We start from the raw sequence: 18730 nt of genomic DNA, 5'->3' as shown, positions 1-18730 counted from the left end.
GAAGGCAAATTTTAATCTGAAAGGGTAAACCAAGATTTTTGTTTTTTTTCTTCAATGCGTGCTGAATCTTAAAAGAAAAAGTTTGCTTCTATTTTCATTCCATTCCAACTTAGTGAAATAGAATTTCAGGTTTGTCAGGTATACGCATGACGGCCTACCCAAAAGCATGAGGTTTGACAAAGTGTTTTGATACCCTGGTAAGTAAAGTGGTGATTGTGTGCTCCTAGAACCAAAAGCTATCATGCTACTTTGAGAAATGACTGAGACTGGGATTTTCCCAAAACCTGCTTTACCAGAAAAGGTTCTCAGAGCACAGACCATCATGATCTCCAATCTACCAAGGTTCAAGACATACACATGGATTCAAAGTCACAGATACTTGTTAAACAACCCCATGTTTTTTTAGATTAGTATACTTTTTATTAGGAGGTGGGAACTGAGTTTCATGGAAGTTACCCACGCTTTCATCCATTTTTAAAAATCTTATTATTCCAATGTTAAAATTCTTAATGTCTTAATATTTCATCAAACACAGTTAACACAGGATTAAAAAAAACAGGCCTAATAATCATATCAGCCTTGCTATTCCATTAAAACTCATTTGTTTTCACAAACACATCTCCAAATAAATTTTGACTTTTAAACCTAATTCTATCTGTTACCCTAATTTATTTCTGCTTTTCCTTACTCTAGGCAAATGAACATCCTCTGTAAATACAGTCTTTTAATTTCTAACTGTTTTTCCTCTTATGAGGTCTTCAACTTTTATGAAGGAAATATTTATTCTACATCTGCCAAGCATCCTTTCTTTACTGCTTCAAAGACCTATTTGAAGAAATGTTCTCATGCATTATGAAGTTTCATCCGTCTCAGGAGCATTTTACCTCAGAAAAGAAGCAATATGAAATGAACTTTCCTCTTAGATTATTAAACTAAATATGAATTTCTACTTAGAGATTTCCTCTAAATCCTCAAGTCTAGTAAAAGCATGTGCAAGTATATTACTAGACCGACTTTGAGAAATATACATTTCCCCCTCCCTCTTCATCTTTCTGTGTTGCATTCTGAGATAATCTACAGCTTAAATGATTTTGTAGCACATTAACTGGTTCTCTATTCTTATGACACTCTTCTGCTATGGAGGTATCAAAATTAGTATTTCACTTAGGGTAAAATCTCTCTGGTGTTTTATGAAATTTGAGTGCTCATGGGGATGGAATAGTTAGACAGTTGTGCCATCTTGAGTCAATCTCAACTCAATAATATCACTAATAATGATCATCTAATGTAAAGTCTTACAAGTCATTTACAGGATTGACTTTAAATTTAAACATTCAAAGCATAGCTTTGAGAACAATGATTCCCAAACTATTTTAAATAATGACTAATAAATACTTACCAGGGAAAGCATCAAAGGTAATTCTGTCTCCAGGAACAGACCCATTAGGAGGTGCCAAGATTTCAACTTTCTCTGGTGAACTAGCACACATCACCATTGCCTGAGATACTACTCCCCTCATCTTTGCTGGTTTCAGGTTACAAAGTAAAATCACCATCCGATTTTGCATCTGTGTGAAATATAAATTGATAATTAAAGATGTCTAGAGATTTAGAATAATCTTATCTAGAATACATTAAGGTACACCTAATATGCTAAATATCAAATGTCCTATTTTTGTGGCTGTCTTTATCCTTATGTGTCCAAAATCTTTTATGTTGTTAAGAAGTCTTATATCAACATGAAAAAAAATTCTACAAATTGACAATGCATTAGACATCAACCAGCAGAGGCAATAATATTTCACTTAAATATAAATAAAGAAATGGCTGAGGGAAACAGATTTGGTTTTGAATTTAATCTGCCATGTACTAGCAATGAGGTTGTATAAAGTTGATCTCCCTGTTTCCTCACAAAAGGAGGGAAATGATATTAAAGACTTGTCACAAAGATTAAATCACAACATGTAAATAAGTATTTAGCTTAGCATTAGCAGTAAAATAAATGCACATTTTTTCTCCTATATGTTTGATCATTTCCAATTCTATGCAAGGTTCATTTCCTAAATTAAAAAATACTGATCATTTAACAATTCAAGCATTATGCCCACTACAATGAACAATTATAGCTATTTCTATAATTTGTTAAAGTACATAAAAATTTCTGTAAACTTCAAATTTACTACCAAATTCTATGATTAAAAAAAATTAGCCTAAGGCTCAAATTTAAAAGGCCCCCTTTTTGGAGGTCTTCATGAATTCTTATTGTCTTCAAACAAATAATGGTAAAATGCCACATATATGGGAACTTCAAAAAAAAGTTATAGCAAATATGTATAAGAAAAACAACAGGGTTAGCTAGATGAAATCTGTTAAGAATCAGATGAGAGCTGTGGACCTTTACCTTAGAAAAATAAACAAATGTACAAAATTTAGTATGCAGTTTTGGGGAGCTAAGTGCTGTTACTTTATAGACTGCTTATTAGTACTGACTTGTTGGGTTAGATACAGATGTGTATATAAATAGCTTTGCTTATGGCTGTGAATGATAGCTTTCGGAAGAGAAGAAAAAGTCTGTAACTTATGAGAACAAAAACGTTGAAACCCCAAGGAGGAGGAGTTTTTCCAATTTGAGCTGGCTCAAGATCAGTTGCTTCTTTTCTCCAGGGCTCCTTATGAACCTAACTTCATAAGTAGTTATAAAGGAGCCCTGGTCCTATACAAAACGAATGTTAAAAAGAAAAAGCACACACATGTGCCAAGTCTATCTTTTTTTCACAGATAAGAGAAATTTCTTCACTGATCTCCTTAATTCCATCTTTCTCCCCTCCACAAAGCAACCAGAAGATACTACTAATATGTGAGACAGAGCATATTACCCCTTAGCTCAAAAATCCTCCAATGGCTTTCATCTCACTCAGAATAAAAGCCCACGTTTTTACAATGATCTCTAATACCCTATATCATTTGGCATCTTTATCTCTGATTTCATCTCCCATGACATTTCCCCTTATTTAGTCTGCTACAGTGACACTGGCCTCCTGCTGTTCTTTGAACATCCCAGGAATACTTCTGACTCAGGGCTTCCTGAAAATGCTCTAACACCAGACAGAATGACTGCTTTCTTCATTTTCTTAGACCTTTACTTAAATATCACTTTCTTTGGTCTTCCATGACCACTTTATATAAATGACAACATCTTCCTAGCCTCAATACTTCCTAGATTCTTTCCCTACTTTATTTTTCTCCTGATATTTATCACCATTTAACACACTATATATTATGATTTTCTGACTCCCTCATAGGGATATAAGCTTCACAAAGGCAGGGCTTTTGTTTTTTTTAAGCAAATCTATCTATCTATCTATCTATCTATCTATCTATCTATCTATCTATCTTTCTATTTTAATTCACTTGCCTAGAATAGTTCCTGGCACAGTGTAGGTTCTCAATAAATATTAGCATCTAGAAATAGGAATGAATAAATGTAGGAATTTATGCAAGTTCACAAAGCCAATAAGCAACAAAGTTGGCAAAGGACTGAGAGGCAGAACTATTTTAATGTTGAAGTCTATGGTCTTTGCAATATCTCAAGCACTATGGGGCAGAGGAAATAGGTAAATGATGCAAATTACTACAGAAGATGTCTAGAAAGAGCAAATTAAAAACTATTACTGTCTTTGATTCGTTCCATGGTCATTGGAAATATAGATACATTTAAAAATCTAAATAATAAAATACAAAACATCAAATTTTTAATTAATAAAGGAATACCATTAAAAATTGCACATTCAATCTTCATGATCCCCTCTCCTCTTTCCTCTTCAGGTATGAAAATATTTCTTGAGTTATAAAGAAATAAAACTTGCTTTCTTAATTTTAGATTGGTGCTTTCTGAGTTATATAATAATGATTTTAAAAATCAAGGAATAAAATTCCATGATGGAACAATGATGTTAAATACCAAACTAAAAACATTTTTAAAAATTGAGAAAAAAATAATATATCATTTCTTCTATGTTCCATGAATTTGATCTTAATTTACAGATCTTTTGCAAGTTTTTGGTAGTTTTATGCACTTTCTGGTAGAATTCATTACATTCAAACGAATCAACTGAATTAATCAATACTGGCTCATGTTGTGCAGTATGATACAAAATTACATGAAAAAAACATTAAGAAAGAGGGAATGAAGGTGAAATGTATATGTAGAAATAATTTTAGCTATACAGATTACCTGTTCAAGAGGAACATGATTCACCAGGCCACTGACAACTGTTCTTAAGGCTGTTTCTCCAATATCTACCTCTTCTACATACAAAGAATCTGCATCAGGGTGTTTTCTGGCAGTGATGATACAACCAATTCGAAGATCTAGACGCGATACATCAATAGGCTTAGAGTCAGCACTTCCTCCTGCTGTTTGTTGTTTTTTCTCCTTTTTCTCTCCTAAAAATATTTATAAATGGATAAACATCAGAAGTAAAAATACACTATGAAAATCTCTATAGCATTGATGCTGGTGAGCTTAAAAGAAAAAAAAATGAGCGTTTATCTCCTATCTTCATTTAAATAGCAAAGGAAAGAATTATTCATGTCACAGTATTTGAACCCTTTTTAAGCTATTTCTCTGTTGAATTAACTGTCTATATCTCTAGTTAAAGACATAGAGTAGATGTTGGTAATCTATAGCTCAAGGGCAAATCCAGCCCACTGCCTGTCAAAAAGTTTTATTAGAACAAAATCATGTTCATTAATTTACATGTTGTCTATGGATACTTTGGTACTACGGCAGAGTGGAGTAGTTGTAACAGAGACTTTATGGCCAGCAAATAACCTTTTAAAGAGAAAATTTGCCTTTCCCTGAAACAGAAGTGTAGAAAATCCTTTAAGATTTAAGATTTACTGTGACTCTAGAGAGTCACATTTTATTCTGATTATGTTTATAAAATTCTACTTTTATTTATATGCTGATAATATAACTCTTATTAGCGTAAGATTACTTTAGCCATTGAGTCAAAATGCAACCTGTATAGAGTTCATATTCCTAAAGTTTACATTTTTCTGCCTCTTTTTCTGCCACTCTGGCAGGAAAAAAAAAAAGTAAAACAAAACAAAAACTTATTTACCTCCCAATCTGTAGAGATAAGTTATTATGGCTTGAAAACATTGTTTCTTAACTATTTCTTTGTTTTATCTTTGAACAAATATTTGCTCAGATCTAAGGCACTGAAAAAAGTAAGATGAGTGGCCCATGCTAGCCAAGCACTAAAAATCTCTTTTAAGAAAGACAGATGTATACAGTGAACATGTGATAAATATTACATACACAAAGAAATATAGAAGCACAGAGAAGAATAATTCTGCCTGGAATAGGAATAGATGGTTTTGTGTAAAAAACATTCACAATTTACACAAAGATAGTTTATAAAAGAGGAGGTAGAGCTAGTTTAAAATAATGGACAATTTTTACTTTCATTAGCAAATTTTTAAAAAATACCATTTTCCATGTAACATATTAGCAAAGATTTTTTTAAAGAGTAAAAGCCCAAATGATATAGAAATATATATATAAAATTACTACAAAAATCTTAATAGTAGTTATCTTTGAGTGATAAACTATATATTTATTTTAAAATACTACATACATACTACTATAACAGCACAATATAGCTATTTTCATATATATTTTTAAACTTTACTCTCTAGGCATTTGAAATACCTTTATCAGGAATCCACATTCCAGAGGTGATTGCAAATATCAAAATCTATACCAAGAACTTTGTTAGTCATCATAAGGGATTTTAGAAATGTTTCATTAACAAATGAGTGATGCTTATAAGTGGCAGTATAGAAAGACTGTATGGGTGCCACAACCCTTGTGTGAGCAGAATTTTGGAATCTGGCAATCTTAGAAGCCAAACACCAATGAAACAGCCTTCTAATCCAGCACTGTCCAATATAGTAGCTGCCAACCCTATAGAGCTATTTATATTTAAATTTAAAGTAATTAAAAATTCAGTTCTTTAGTCATACTAGACACATTTCAAATAGCTGCATGTGGCTATTGTCTACTGTGTTGGATAATGCAGCTATACAGAACATGAAGTTCTATTAAACAGAGGCATTCTAGACCTATATCTCCATTTGGTTTTGTGTGCTCCCTTCTCCTCCAAAAGAAGACTTCGTTGTCTCATTTGACTAGAAGGTTGACTGACCCTACAGCCACAGTAACGCATCCTCTTTGAGGATGGACTTCACCAAACTTATAAGAACAGTCTGCATGACTATTCTGTGCCAACTTAGTAAAATTCATAAAGTGAAAGAATTAGTCTGAACTGCTTTCTTTGTAACCATACCACCTAGTGGTGAAGTTATGTAGGAAAGGATGTACAGACCCTAACTACTTCTAACAGAGGCTACTGATGCTTACCAAAAGGATCTCAGAAGTGTTAAAATGGCTTAGGTTAGCTCACAGATCCCTGAGCCATTTTATATTTTCCAAAAAAATTTTAACTGAGTTTAAATACTATGAGAGGCATGTATAAAGAATTATAAAAGCACATTTTTAGACATACCTGGGGAAATGAAGTCCAGAAAGGAATAAAGGAAAGTTAAATAAAAAAGGAGTCAGATTTATGATTAGAAAAATAGCTTTAGCAGCAATGGAAGGACAGACTAGAAAAAATGAGGCTTGAACATTAATTTAGATGAGATCATGAGAACCTGAACTACCTGGTAGCACCTAACAAAACGGAGGAACAGAGCTGCGCTCCAGATATGTTGCGGTGGTAGGAATTACAGGCATACCTGATTTTATTGTGTTTCCCTTTACTGCACTTTGCAGATACTGCATTATTTACAAATTGAAGGTTTGTGGCAACCCTGCATCAAGAGTCTCTTGGCCCCATTCTTCCAACAGCATTTGCTCACTTCGTGTCTTTGTGTCACATTTTGGTCATCCTCACAGTATTTCAAACTTTTTCCTTATTATTATATTTGTTATGGTGATCTGTGGCTGTGATCTTTGATGTCACTACTGTAATTGTTTGGGGGTACCACAAGCCATGTCCATGTAAAATGCTGAACTTAATAAAAGTTGTGTGTGTTCTGACTGTCCACCAACAAGCCAACCCGTCTCTCTCCCTCTCCTCGGGCCTCCCTATTCCCTGAGACACATTATTGAAATTAAGCCAATTAATTACCCTACAATGGCCTCTAAGTGTACAAGTGAAAGGAAGAGTCACACATTCTTCATGTTCAAAAGCTAGAAATGAGTAAGCTTAGTGAGGAAGGCATGTCGAAACCCAAGACAGGACAAAAGCTGGATCTCTTCTGCCAAACCACCAAGTTGTGAATGCAAAGAAGCGGAAGAAAACTAAAAGTACTACTCCAGTGAAGACATGAATGATAAGAAAGCAAAACAGCCTTATTTTTAATATGGAGAAAGTTTTAGTGGCCTGGATAGAAGAGCACACCAGCCATAACATTCCCTTAAGCCAAAGCTTAACCCAGAGCAAAGCCCTCTCTTCAATTCTGTAAAGGCAGAGAGAGATGAGAAATCTGCAAAAAGAAAAGTTTAAAGCTAGCAGTGCTTGGTTCATGAGCTTTAAGGAGAGAAGTTATCTCCATAACATAAAAATTCAAGGTGAAGCAGCAAGTGCTGATGTAGAAGCTACAGCAAGTTATCAAGAGGATCTAGCTAAGATAATTAATGAAGTGGCTACACTAGACAACAAATATTCAATGCAGATGAAACAGCCTTCTATTGGAGGAAGATGCCATCTACGACTTTCATAGCAAGAGAGGAGAAGTCAATGCCTGGCTTCAAAGGACAAGCTGACTCCCTTGTTAGGGGCCAATGTAGCTGGTGACATGAAGTTGAAGCCAATGCTCATTTACCATTCTGAAAATCCTAGGGCCTTTAAGAATGATGCTAAATCTATTCTGTTTGTGCTCTATAAATGGAACAACAAAGCCTGAATGACAGTATGTCTGTTTACAACATGGTTTACAAAATATTTTAAGCCCACTGTTGACTTTCAGCTCACAAGAAAGATTCCTTTCAAAATGTTACTGCTCACTGACAATGTACCTGGTCACCCAAGAGCTCTCATAAAGATGTACAATGAGATTAAGGTTGTTTTCACACCTGTTAACACAACACCCATGCTATAGCCCATGGATCAAGAAGTTTGACTTGCAAGTCTTATTCTTTAAGAAATATATTTTTTAAAGCTATAGCTGCCATACATAGTGATTCCTCTGATGGATTTAAGCAAACTAAATTGAAAACCTTCTGGAAAGGATTCACCATTCTAGATGCCATTAAGAACATTTGTGATTCATGGAAAGAGGTCAAATATCAACAGTAACAGGAGTCTGGAAGAAGCTGATTCCAATCCTCATATATAACTTGCGGGGTTCAAGATTTCAGTTGAGGAAGGAACTGCAGATGTGGTGGAAGTAGCAAGAGAATTAGAAGTGGAGCCTGAAGATGTGACTAAATTGCTGCAATCTCATGATAAAATTTTAATGGATAAGGAGTTGCTTCTAATGGATGAGCAAAGAAAGTGGTTTCTTGATATGGAATCAACTCCTGGTGAAGATGCTGTGAAGACTGTTGAGGATAACAAAGGATTTAGAATATTACATAAACTTAGTTGATAAAGCAATGGCAGGGTTTGAGAAGACTGACTCCAATTTGGAAAGAAATTCTACTGTGGGTAAAATGCTATCAAACAGCATGTGTGCTACAGAGAAATAGTTTGTGAGAGAAAGATTCAATCAGTACAGCAAACTTCATTGTTGTCTTATTTTAAGAAACTGCCACAGCCCCCCACCCTTCAGTAATCATGAGCCTGATCAGTTAGCAGCCCTCAACATTGAGAAAAGACTCTTCCCCAAGCAAAAAGATGATGACTTGCTGAAGGTTCAGATGATGGTTAGCATGTTTTAGCAATAAAGTATTTTTAATTAAGTTATATACACAATTTTTTTTAGACACACTGCTATTGAACATTTAACAGACTACAGTATAGTATAAACATAACTTTCACATGTACTAGGAAACCGAAAAATTCTTGTGACTTGCTTTCTTGTGATATTTGCTTTATTGCAGGGGCCTGGAACTGAACCTGCAGTATCTCCGAGGTATGCTTGTATAGGCTTTGGTAGCCAATTAAATATGAAATTGAGGGACAGGGACAAGTTAAGGTTGACTCTAAGATCTCTACTCTAGTTGCCTAAGTGGACTGTGATATACTTTGCACTTCAGATCTTAAGGGTTCCTAAAACTTTAACACCCCCATGCTAGTTCAGAAATTCTGGTTTGACTGGAATATCTCTTTCCTATCTTCACAATTGGTTCTAAGCTAACTTTCTACCTGTGATTTCTCTGAAGCTATCCCCTATATATACACCTAAATTGAGTCATACCAAACTACACATGGGCCTCTATACTTAATCTCTACTTTGTTTTTAGTTATGCTGGTCCCTCTACCTCAAATGCCACACTCTTATCCTGTCATCCTTTAGAGCCCAGGTTGTATGTTCCATTATCCTATTGTTCCTAACTTTAGTTCATAAAAGTCTGAACTTTCTTCTTGACACCATCATTATTATAAAAAATGCTGACATCTGATAAACGAGTCAAGTGCCAAATAACTTCAACTGTTCAAAAATACCTTTCTTTTCAATTTTCTCTTTCATCTTCTTTTCTTCTTCTCCTCCTCCTTCTTTTATCTGCTCTTTGGCACCAGAAGATATGGCTGTTATTGGTATAGACTGTATCACATTTTCAGAAACCGCAGAATCAGCTTGCAGTGGAATACCAGATGGGAATGGTATCTGTTTTACTAAGAGAGAAAATGAAAATAATGTCATTTATATTAAACAATAAACAAATGGAAAACTGTGAATAACAAATATGAACTCTTTATTTTTTTAATTGAAATATAGTTGTACAATATTATGTTACAATATAGTGATTCACAATTTTTAAACATTATACTCCATTTATAGTTATTAGAAAATATTGTCTATATTCCCCATGATGTACAATATATCCTTGTAGCTTATTTTATACATAATAGTTTGTACCTCTTAATTCCCAACTCCTATATTGCCCCTCCCCATTCTCCTCTCCTGAGTGGTAACCACTGGTTTGTTTTCTAAATCTGTGTCAGCTCTTTTTTTATTATATTCACTAGTTTGTTATAGTTTTTAGATTCCTCCTATAAGTGATAGAGTATTTGCCTTTTTCTGTGTGACTTATTTCACTCAGCATAATACCCTCTGAGTCCACCCATGTTGCTGCAAATGGCAAAATTTCACGCTTTTTTATGGCTGAGCAGTACTCCACTGTGTTTGTATGTATATACTACATCTTCTTTATCCATTCATCTGTTGATGGACATTTAAGTTGCTTCCATATCTTGGCAATCATAAACAATGCTGCTATGAACATTGGGGTGCATGTATCTTTTTGAATTAGTGTTTTTGGTTTTTTGGATATATAACTAGGAGTGGAACTGCTGGGTCATATGGTAGAACATGAACTGTTCTTAAAAAGGAAATTCAGTGTTTATGATTATCAAGTCTCTACTATCTGAGACTGTAGAAAGGCTGCCAAGAAATTAAGTTTATTTTAACCATAAAAGAATAAATGCATTATTCTCCTTCAATCACTAATGATTAAACTGAGAAAATTTTAGATGATAACAATGTAAGCTAATATTTATTATAAACTTACTATGTCCCAGACACTTTTCAAAATGCTTTATCTGAATTAACTCTTGTAATTCACATAAATACCCTAAGCAGTAAGTTTTATTCATATCCACATTTACAGATGATCAACCCGAGCCATACAGAAGTTAAGAAACTGGCCCATCACACACATAGTGAGTAAGGGAAATAAGAATTTATACCCAGGTTGTCTGTCTCCAGAAATTACACCCCCTCTTGGTTTGGCAAGATGGCATGTTTTTCACTCAGGTTTTCTCTTAAATTGAACAATCAACTGAAAAGATGTTTTAGTAACAATCATCAGAAGTAATGGAGAGATAGCAGCATTATTTGCCCATAATTCTGTTTCAAAAAACATTTTAAAGAAATAAAGAAAATTGCTCCATCAATGTTAAAAACATACTCACTGCCTAGTGAACATGGAAGAATATAATCTTGTGAGGGATTTTGATGTGGCTTATATTCCAGCCAATATTCAAACCACTTTTCAGAGGTATTTTTAAAGTTCTTTCAAGGCTTCTTTTAGTAATATGAAGCTCCATCTACCCCTATTTTATGTTTCACCAAACAGAATTCAGTACTTTAATTCAAACTGTTTGTTTCAGCATTTTATTAAGATCACAGTTTAAAACTTTAATGTTTACAGGGCAATCTTCTAGAACTGGGAGAAATGAAAAGCAGTTTTACACTGCTAATATTTTAGCTGTTTATTTAATTCTGCACCTGTATTCCAAATCTCCTAATCTTGGAAAACATCAACTATTTTCCAGTGACAAATAATATTCTCTCCAGTTGATAGTTTTAAGCATATATTATTGGTTTTTCCCTCTTACTTTTATTTAGCTAGGGTAGAATGCATACTAGAGCATTCAGAATAACTTAGTGAGAGAATAAAGGTCAAAAGGGAGTAGTAAGACAGGGTTTCACTACACCTGAGCCTCCTTAATTCACCCAGGAAGGATTTTCTACAATATAATCAAATGTTTTTCCATGTGGTACTTTGAAATTATAATAGAACTATTCATACTATTAATGTCATTTTATAATAACGTGAATTTACCCAGAAACCTTTAAAATAATTCAATTAAAATTTTCATTTTTTTCAACATAATTGTTGGAATGATAATTATATGCTGGCTTGGGTAACTTAAAAATAGTATTTGAGGGCTTCCCTGGTGGCACAGTGGTTGAGAGTCCGCCTGCCAATGCAGGGGACATGGGTTCGTGTCCCAGTCCGGGAAGATCCTACATGCCGCAGAGCGGCTAGGCCTGTGAGACATGGCTGCTGAGCCTGTGCGTCTGGAGCCTGTGCTCCGCAACAGGAGAGGCCACAACAGTGAGAGGCGTGCGTACTGAAAAAAAAAAAAAAAAAAAAAAAAAGTAATATTTGATTTCAGGCAAATGACTACACATCTCTAAGCTTCAATGTGTAAAACAAGGATATTTGTATATATGTAATTTTAAGGATAAAATATATAATGTATATGAAGCACTTGGCACGTAGTGCCTGGCGTAAAGCAAAACTTAGTAAATGTTAACTAAATATTATTATGGCTTATTTTCAACAACTATATAGTGACATAGTTGATGATGATCAAGGGAACAGTGATGATCAAGTTTAATAGGGAATAGTGATGATCACAGTACAGAGATTAGAAGTACAGCTTTCTGAACTCCAGCTTTGACACTTTTTGCATGATCTTAGGCAATATCATTTATTTGCATTTTCTAAGTCTATATGTTCTCTTCAATATAAGAGGATAAATGCATGAATGTGTGAGTAACCAAGCATAAAACCTAACTTAATAAACAATATAATAATTATTATTATGAATAAAAACCTATCATTTCTGTAATTAATCACCTCCATTTTGAATTTCTGCCTTAATTAGCTCTTGTTTCAATTCTTCAATTTCTTTCTTCAATTTAGCATTTTCAACTCGAAGTTTCTTCTCTTCTCTCAAAGTTGCCTGCAAAACTGGGATCAAGAACAACCAGTTAAGATATAGCTGTTTTCTAAAAGGTTTCTTATGGATACTACTTAAAAAAAGCATAGCCGGTTTAAACAAAGCTAGTAACCAAATGTTTGGCCAATTTCTTTCTATCACTTTAGTATTTATTAAAATAACATGATATTTAAAAGAGAGAGAGAGAAAAAGAGAAAAAAATCTGTGAAGTAATAACAATATAAAAGGTTTTGTTTATCAATCATTTTCCTAGCTTTTATAAACATTCTTATGAACCTGGCTCAGAGTGTCAGTAACAGGTTAATTATAAGAAAGAGAGACAAATATTAGACATATTAAACTTTTAAAAAAGTCTAAGATCTAATAATGACACCAAACAATAAAAAAAATTCTCATTTCTTCCTTTTTAGTGATTACCTTGTAAAAAAACTGAATAATCTTTTACTCCTAATGTCTCAAAAGTTAAGCTGATCAAACACTTAATGAATGAAATAACTTCAAAGATTTGCTCAACATATAATATGTGTGTTTGAGGTCAGCAATAAGGTATACAAAAATATAAAAGAAAAACAGTGATTCTTGGTGGGGTTGGTACTGCTCCCTAAGTGAGATTTTGAAAATCTGTGGGAGTGTTTTTTGTTGTCACAAATAATGGGAGTCATTACTGGTATTTGTTAGGCAGGGGTCAGGGATGCAGATGTCCTGAAATATGTTAGATATTCCAGTAAAATGAAGAACCGTCTTACATTCTTCAGGATTTTGCAGTGACCCACTGTACATTTGTATAAGTGAAAATCCTGTTAATTATTTGAGCCTAGATCCTAATTACTTTTTATATATAAACATTCTTGAACATTTTCATTATACTCTGAATTTTCTAGGAATCAAGTACCATGGAAATCAAGAGTAGACTGTACTTTGTTTTGTTCAAGAGCTTTACATAAAGAATCATTCATCATTCTGAGTAAATCAAAAACATGACTGAAAGCTGCTTTTGGTATCTGAGTTGTCTATACAAAGGCACACTACTGTATCAATCTGTATTATACCTGTTGCATTTTTGGTGATACCATGTATGTGAACCATGTAGCATGTGACCCTCTCATATGTCAGGCAGTATAGTCCTGCCTAAGTATTTACTTACTGAAATGCACATTTTTATTATTACTACTATTCACAAATTACTTCCTTTTTAATTCTCCTCTATATTACGTATATCTCTAATCTCTTCATCTTACTAATGAAAAGAAATATTAAGAATTTTTAAAAATAAGAAAAATCCTTTAAAAAATTTAAGAAAAACAATAACAATGTTTATAAAAATTATAAAAATAATTAAAACAGTATTTAAAATTAAGAAAAAAATTGATAATGCGAAAAATTTTTAGAGAATGAATGTAGGATTCTATAAGCCATTCAGTTTTATGTAGCAAAGAAAAGCATTTATTTCTATAAGTGATGGTAAAGGTTCTGGAAGTTTCATAACATTAACATTGGCTACTGAGAAATAAAATATACTTAAACAAACAAAACAGAAAACAACCTAAATTTTAAAAGCAGAAATTCAGATTTGATATTTTTTGTATGCATCATAGCAATTTTCATGTAAAACTTAAGCACTGGAAAAAATGTAAAAATCATTTCAGAAAATACCCTAGCAGAGAGTAATGTGAAAGTATACATTTTCTTCTATACAAGGTTAGAGGATATATTTGAGTTCATATTTGACTCCATTCAATTTTCTTCATTTTTAATCTCTAATTCTACACCAACTTATTTTAAGTATTTTCTTTTATTAGTCTTAAAATAATATGTTGTTTTCTCTAAATATCACATATTCACTATACACCAATTCTAACTTATCTTAATCCTATATTATTTCACTCATAATTGTAATATTAAAGGAATATAGAACTCAAGTTTGTGAAATAATAATATATGTGGTAAACATTTTTTTTGCTGTCAATATATGAATTCATTTTAAGTTATCTCCCTAGAAAATTTAAATTTTCAAATTTCCTTACTTGCTTTCTCCTTAAGAAGAGCAACTTGCTGCTTAAGATATTCAATAATTTGATCTGCCTCGGCACCCTTCTGTTCCAGTCTCTTGAGAACAGCATCACTGGTTGCCATTTTTGCCAAGAAACGGCAGAAAATCCTAAGTGAAAAAATGAAAGTGATACATTATACTGTAGAATGAATAAATTTATTGTACAAGACACCATGAACAAGCAGTCTGAGATAAAAAACATTTTCTACTGTAACAGAACAATGTTAGAAAACTACTCTTCCTCTCAAGAGCAACAAACCAAACGAGACAGAAATGTTAATAGATTAATTCCTCATTCTGTTTGGAAAAGAAAATCAATTTTTTCCTAAAAGCATGAAAACATGCTATTTAATCATATTTTACGTTGGAAAGCTTTAAAGAAAGCTTTAAAATACTACAGAATACTATGACATAAGATAGGAACACTAAGGGACAGACTAACAACAACCTTAACTAAGGGATAACTGAGTACCACACCTGAGTTCCAAAGTAAAGACAATTGCTGAATTCCTTCTTTGTATGTTTCTTTCATATATTGGATATTTCTACTGTTTATTTAATTATGTACAAACTTACAAGCAAGAAAGAACATGTAAACTAGAAAAGACAAATATTAAAAGAAAAAGATCTACAAATAGGAAAACACCAATATTAAACACATAACTACTCAGAAATAATATCAGTATATATATACTGTATCCTTTGTAAAAAAAATTGAATTAGAATTTTAATTTTATGATAATGCATAGAAATTAGAAAACATTATATCGATATGCAGAAAAATGCATATATAAGCAAAATTCTGAGATTAATTCATCATGTTAAAGTTCTAAGTGCCAAATGTTAAGACAAATATTCATAATCAGAAAAGACACGGTTAATCATTAACAATTCTGTGAACTGCTCTTTGTCCCTAATTTAACATCAATTTATAATCCAAAGTATGCCACAAGCATTGCTGAAATAATTCTAATTTTAAATAAATGAAGCACATTCAATAAACGGTGAAATTTTTTGATAAAAAAATTGGCTAGTAGTGGACAAGATTGCTTTAAATTTCAAATTATTAGGCAATAACCATCCTATATAAAGAACATTCTAAGATGTTTACTTTTTTTATAAAAAGAAAAACAACCCCAAAACACTTTATGCTAAAGTTGACAACTTATGATATGGAAGCAATTTTTAAAACCCTATAAAAATAAAGTTGCTAGTAATGAAGAAAATATAAATGGAGGGGTGGTGGTTAAACTGGAAAAGTCACAGTAAACTCCTCAATGGACTATTATTTAATAGTTTAGAAAACGCAGAGGAAAAAAGTTACAAAAATGAAAATATATAACCTTTTAAATTCTGCCAATTTTTACCAAAAGTGAATACAGAATACCCTGTTGCTCCTCAAATGTCTGCAAAGCCAGAATCTTAGAGAAAACAAAGTTAGTAACAGAGAAATGTTAGTGGAAAACACATCCACATATGTAAGCCATGAAGTCTTAAAATAGAGAATAGAGAAGGATCCTACACAACCATTTTTAGTTTTTTAAGGAATCTCCATATTGTTCTCCATAGGGGCTTAATCAATTTACTTTCCCACCAACAGTGCAAGAGGGTTCCTTTTTCTCCACACCCTCTCCAGCATTTGTTGTTCTTAGATTTTCTCATGATGCCCATTCTAACATTGTAGTTTTGATTTGCATTTCTCTGATAATTAGTGATGTTGAGCAGCTTTTCATGTGCTTCTTGGCCATCTGTATGTCTTCTTTGGAGAAATGCCTATTTAGGTCTTCTGTGCACTTTCTGATTGGATTGTTTTTTTGATATTGAGCTGCATGAGCTATTTATATATTTTGGATATTAATCCTTTGTCCGTTGAGTCATTTGCAAATACTTTCTCCCATTCTGAGGGTTGTCTTTTCATCGTTTATGGTTTCCTTTGTTGTGTAAAAGCTTTTAAGTTTCATTAGGTCCCATTTGTTTATTTTTGTTTTTATTTCCATTACTCTAGGAGGTGGATCAAAAAAGATCTTGCCGTGATTCATGTCAAAGAGTGTTCTTCCTATGTTTTCCTCTAAGAGTTTTATAGTGTCCGGTCTTACATTTAGACCTTGAATCCATTTTGAGTTTACTTTTGTATATGATGTGAGGGAGTGTTCTAATTTCATTCTTTTACATGTAGCTGTCCAGTTTTCCCAGCACCACTTATTGAAGAGACCGTCTCTTCTCCATTGTATATCCTTGCCTCCTTTGTCATAGATTAGTTGACCAAAGGTGCGTGGGTTTATCTTTGGGCTTTCTATCTTGTTCCATTGATCTATGTTTCTGTTTTTGTGCCAGTACCATATTGTCTTCATTACTGTAGCTTTGTAGTATAGTCTGAAGTCAGGGAGTCTGATTCCGCCAGCTCCATTTTTTTCCCTCAAGACTGCTTTGGCTATTCGGGGTCTTTTGTGTCTCCATAGAAATTTTAAGATTTTTTGTTCCAGTTCCGTAAAAAATGCCATTGGTAATTTAATAGGGATAGCACTGAATGTGTAGATTGCTTTGGGTAGTAGAGTCATTTTCACAATATTGATTCTTCCAATCCAGGAGCATGGTATATCTCTCCATCTATTTGTATCATCTTTAATTTCTTTCATCAGTGTTTTATAGTTTTCTGCATACAGGTCTTTTGTGTCCCTAGGTAGGTTTATTCCTAGGTATTTTATTCTTTTTGTTGCAATGGTAAATGGGAGTGTTTCCTTAATTTCTCATTCAGATATTTCATCATTAGTGTATAGGAATGCAAGGGATTTCTGTGCATTAATTTTGTATCCTGCTACTTTACCAAATTCACTGATTAGCTCTAGTAGTTTTCTGGTGGCATCCTTAGGATTCTCTATGTATGGTATCATGTCATCTGCAAACAGTGACAGTTTTACTTCTTCTTTTCCAGTTTGTATTCCTTAAATTTCTTTTTCTTCTCTGACTGCCGTGGCTAGGACTTCCAAGACTATGTTGAATAATAGTGGTGAGAGTGGACATACTTGTCTTGTTCCTGATCTTAGAGGAAATGCTTTCAGTTTTTCACCATTGAGAATGATGTTTGCTGTGGGTTTGTCACATATGGCCTTTATTATGTTGAGGTAGGTTCCCTCTATGCCCACTTTCTGGAGAGTTTTTATCATAAATGGGTGTTGAAATCTGTCAAAAGCTTTTTCTGCATCTATTGAGATGATCATATGGTTTTTATTCTTCAATTTGTTAATATGGTGTATCACATTGATTGATTTACATATTATGAAGAATCCTTGCATCCCTGGGATAAATCCCAGTTGATCATGGTGTATGATCTTCTTAATGTGTTGTTGGATTCTGTTTGTTAGTATTTTGTTGAGGATTTTTGCATCTATATTCATCAGTGATATTGGTCTGTAATTTTGTGTAGTATCTTTGTCTGATTTTGGTATCAGGGTAATGGTGGCCTCATAGAATGAGTCTGGGAATGTTCCTTCCTCTGCAATTTTTGGAAGAGTTAGAGAAGGATGGGTGTTAGCTCTTCTCTAAATGTTTGATAGAATTCACCTGTTAAGCCATCTGGTCCTGGACTTCTGTTTGTTGGAAGATATTTAATCACAGTTTCAATTTCATTACTTGTGATTGGTCTGTTCATATTTTCTATTACTTCCTGGTTCAGTCTTGAAAGGTTACACCTCTCTAAGAATTTGTCCATTTCTTCCAGGTTGTCCATTTTATTGGCATAGAATTGCCTGTAGTAGTCTCTTAGGATGCTTTGTATTTCTGCGGTGTCTGTCGTAACTTCTGTTTCATTTCTAATTTTATTGATTTGAGTCCTCTCCTTTTTCTTGATGAGTTTGGCTACAGGTTTATCAATTTTATCATCTTAAAGAACCAGCTTTAATTTTATTGATCTTTGCTATTGTTTACCTTGTTTCTATTGCATTTATTTCTGCTCTGATCTTTATGATTT

At 33.2% G+C, this 18730-nt stretch overlaps 1 protein-coding gene across 1 annotated transcript in view; it reads right to left on the bottom strand.

Annotated features, from left to right (window-relative positions):
* AIMP1 (aminoacyl tRNA synthetase complex interacting multifunctional protein 1) overlaps positions 1–18730 on the bottom strand; it is a 38313-nt gene that overhangs the window by 9944 nt on the left and 9639 nt on the right. The window contains exons 2-6 of the mRNA XM_081226574.1: positions 14738–14871; positions 12611–12724; positions 9684–9854; positions 4235–4446; positions 1400–1568 (exon numbers count right to left, since the gene is read on the bottom strand). Coding sequence (XP_081082700.1) covers positions 1400–1568; positions 4235–4446; positions 9684–9854; positions 12611–12724; positions 14738–14871 — 800 coding nt within the window. The remainder of the gene's footprint in view (positions 1–1399; positions 1569–4234; positions 4447–9683; positions 9855–12610; positions 12725–14737; positions 14872–18730) is intronic.

Source organism: Mesoplodon bidens (genome assembly GCF_964165515.1).
Source record: "Mesoplodon bidens genome assembly, chromosome: 1".
NCBI classification, from domain to species: domain Eukaryota; kingdom Metazoa; phylum Chordata; class Mammalia; order Artiodactyla; family Ziphiidae; genus Mesoplodon; species Mesoplodon bidens.
This window is presented reverse-complemented; position numbering and strand designations above follow the sequence as displayed.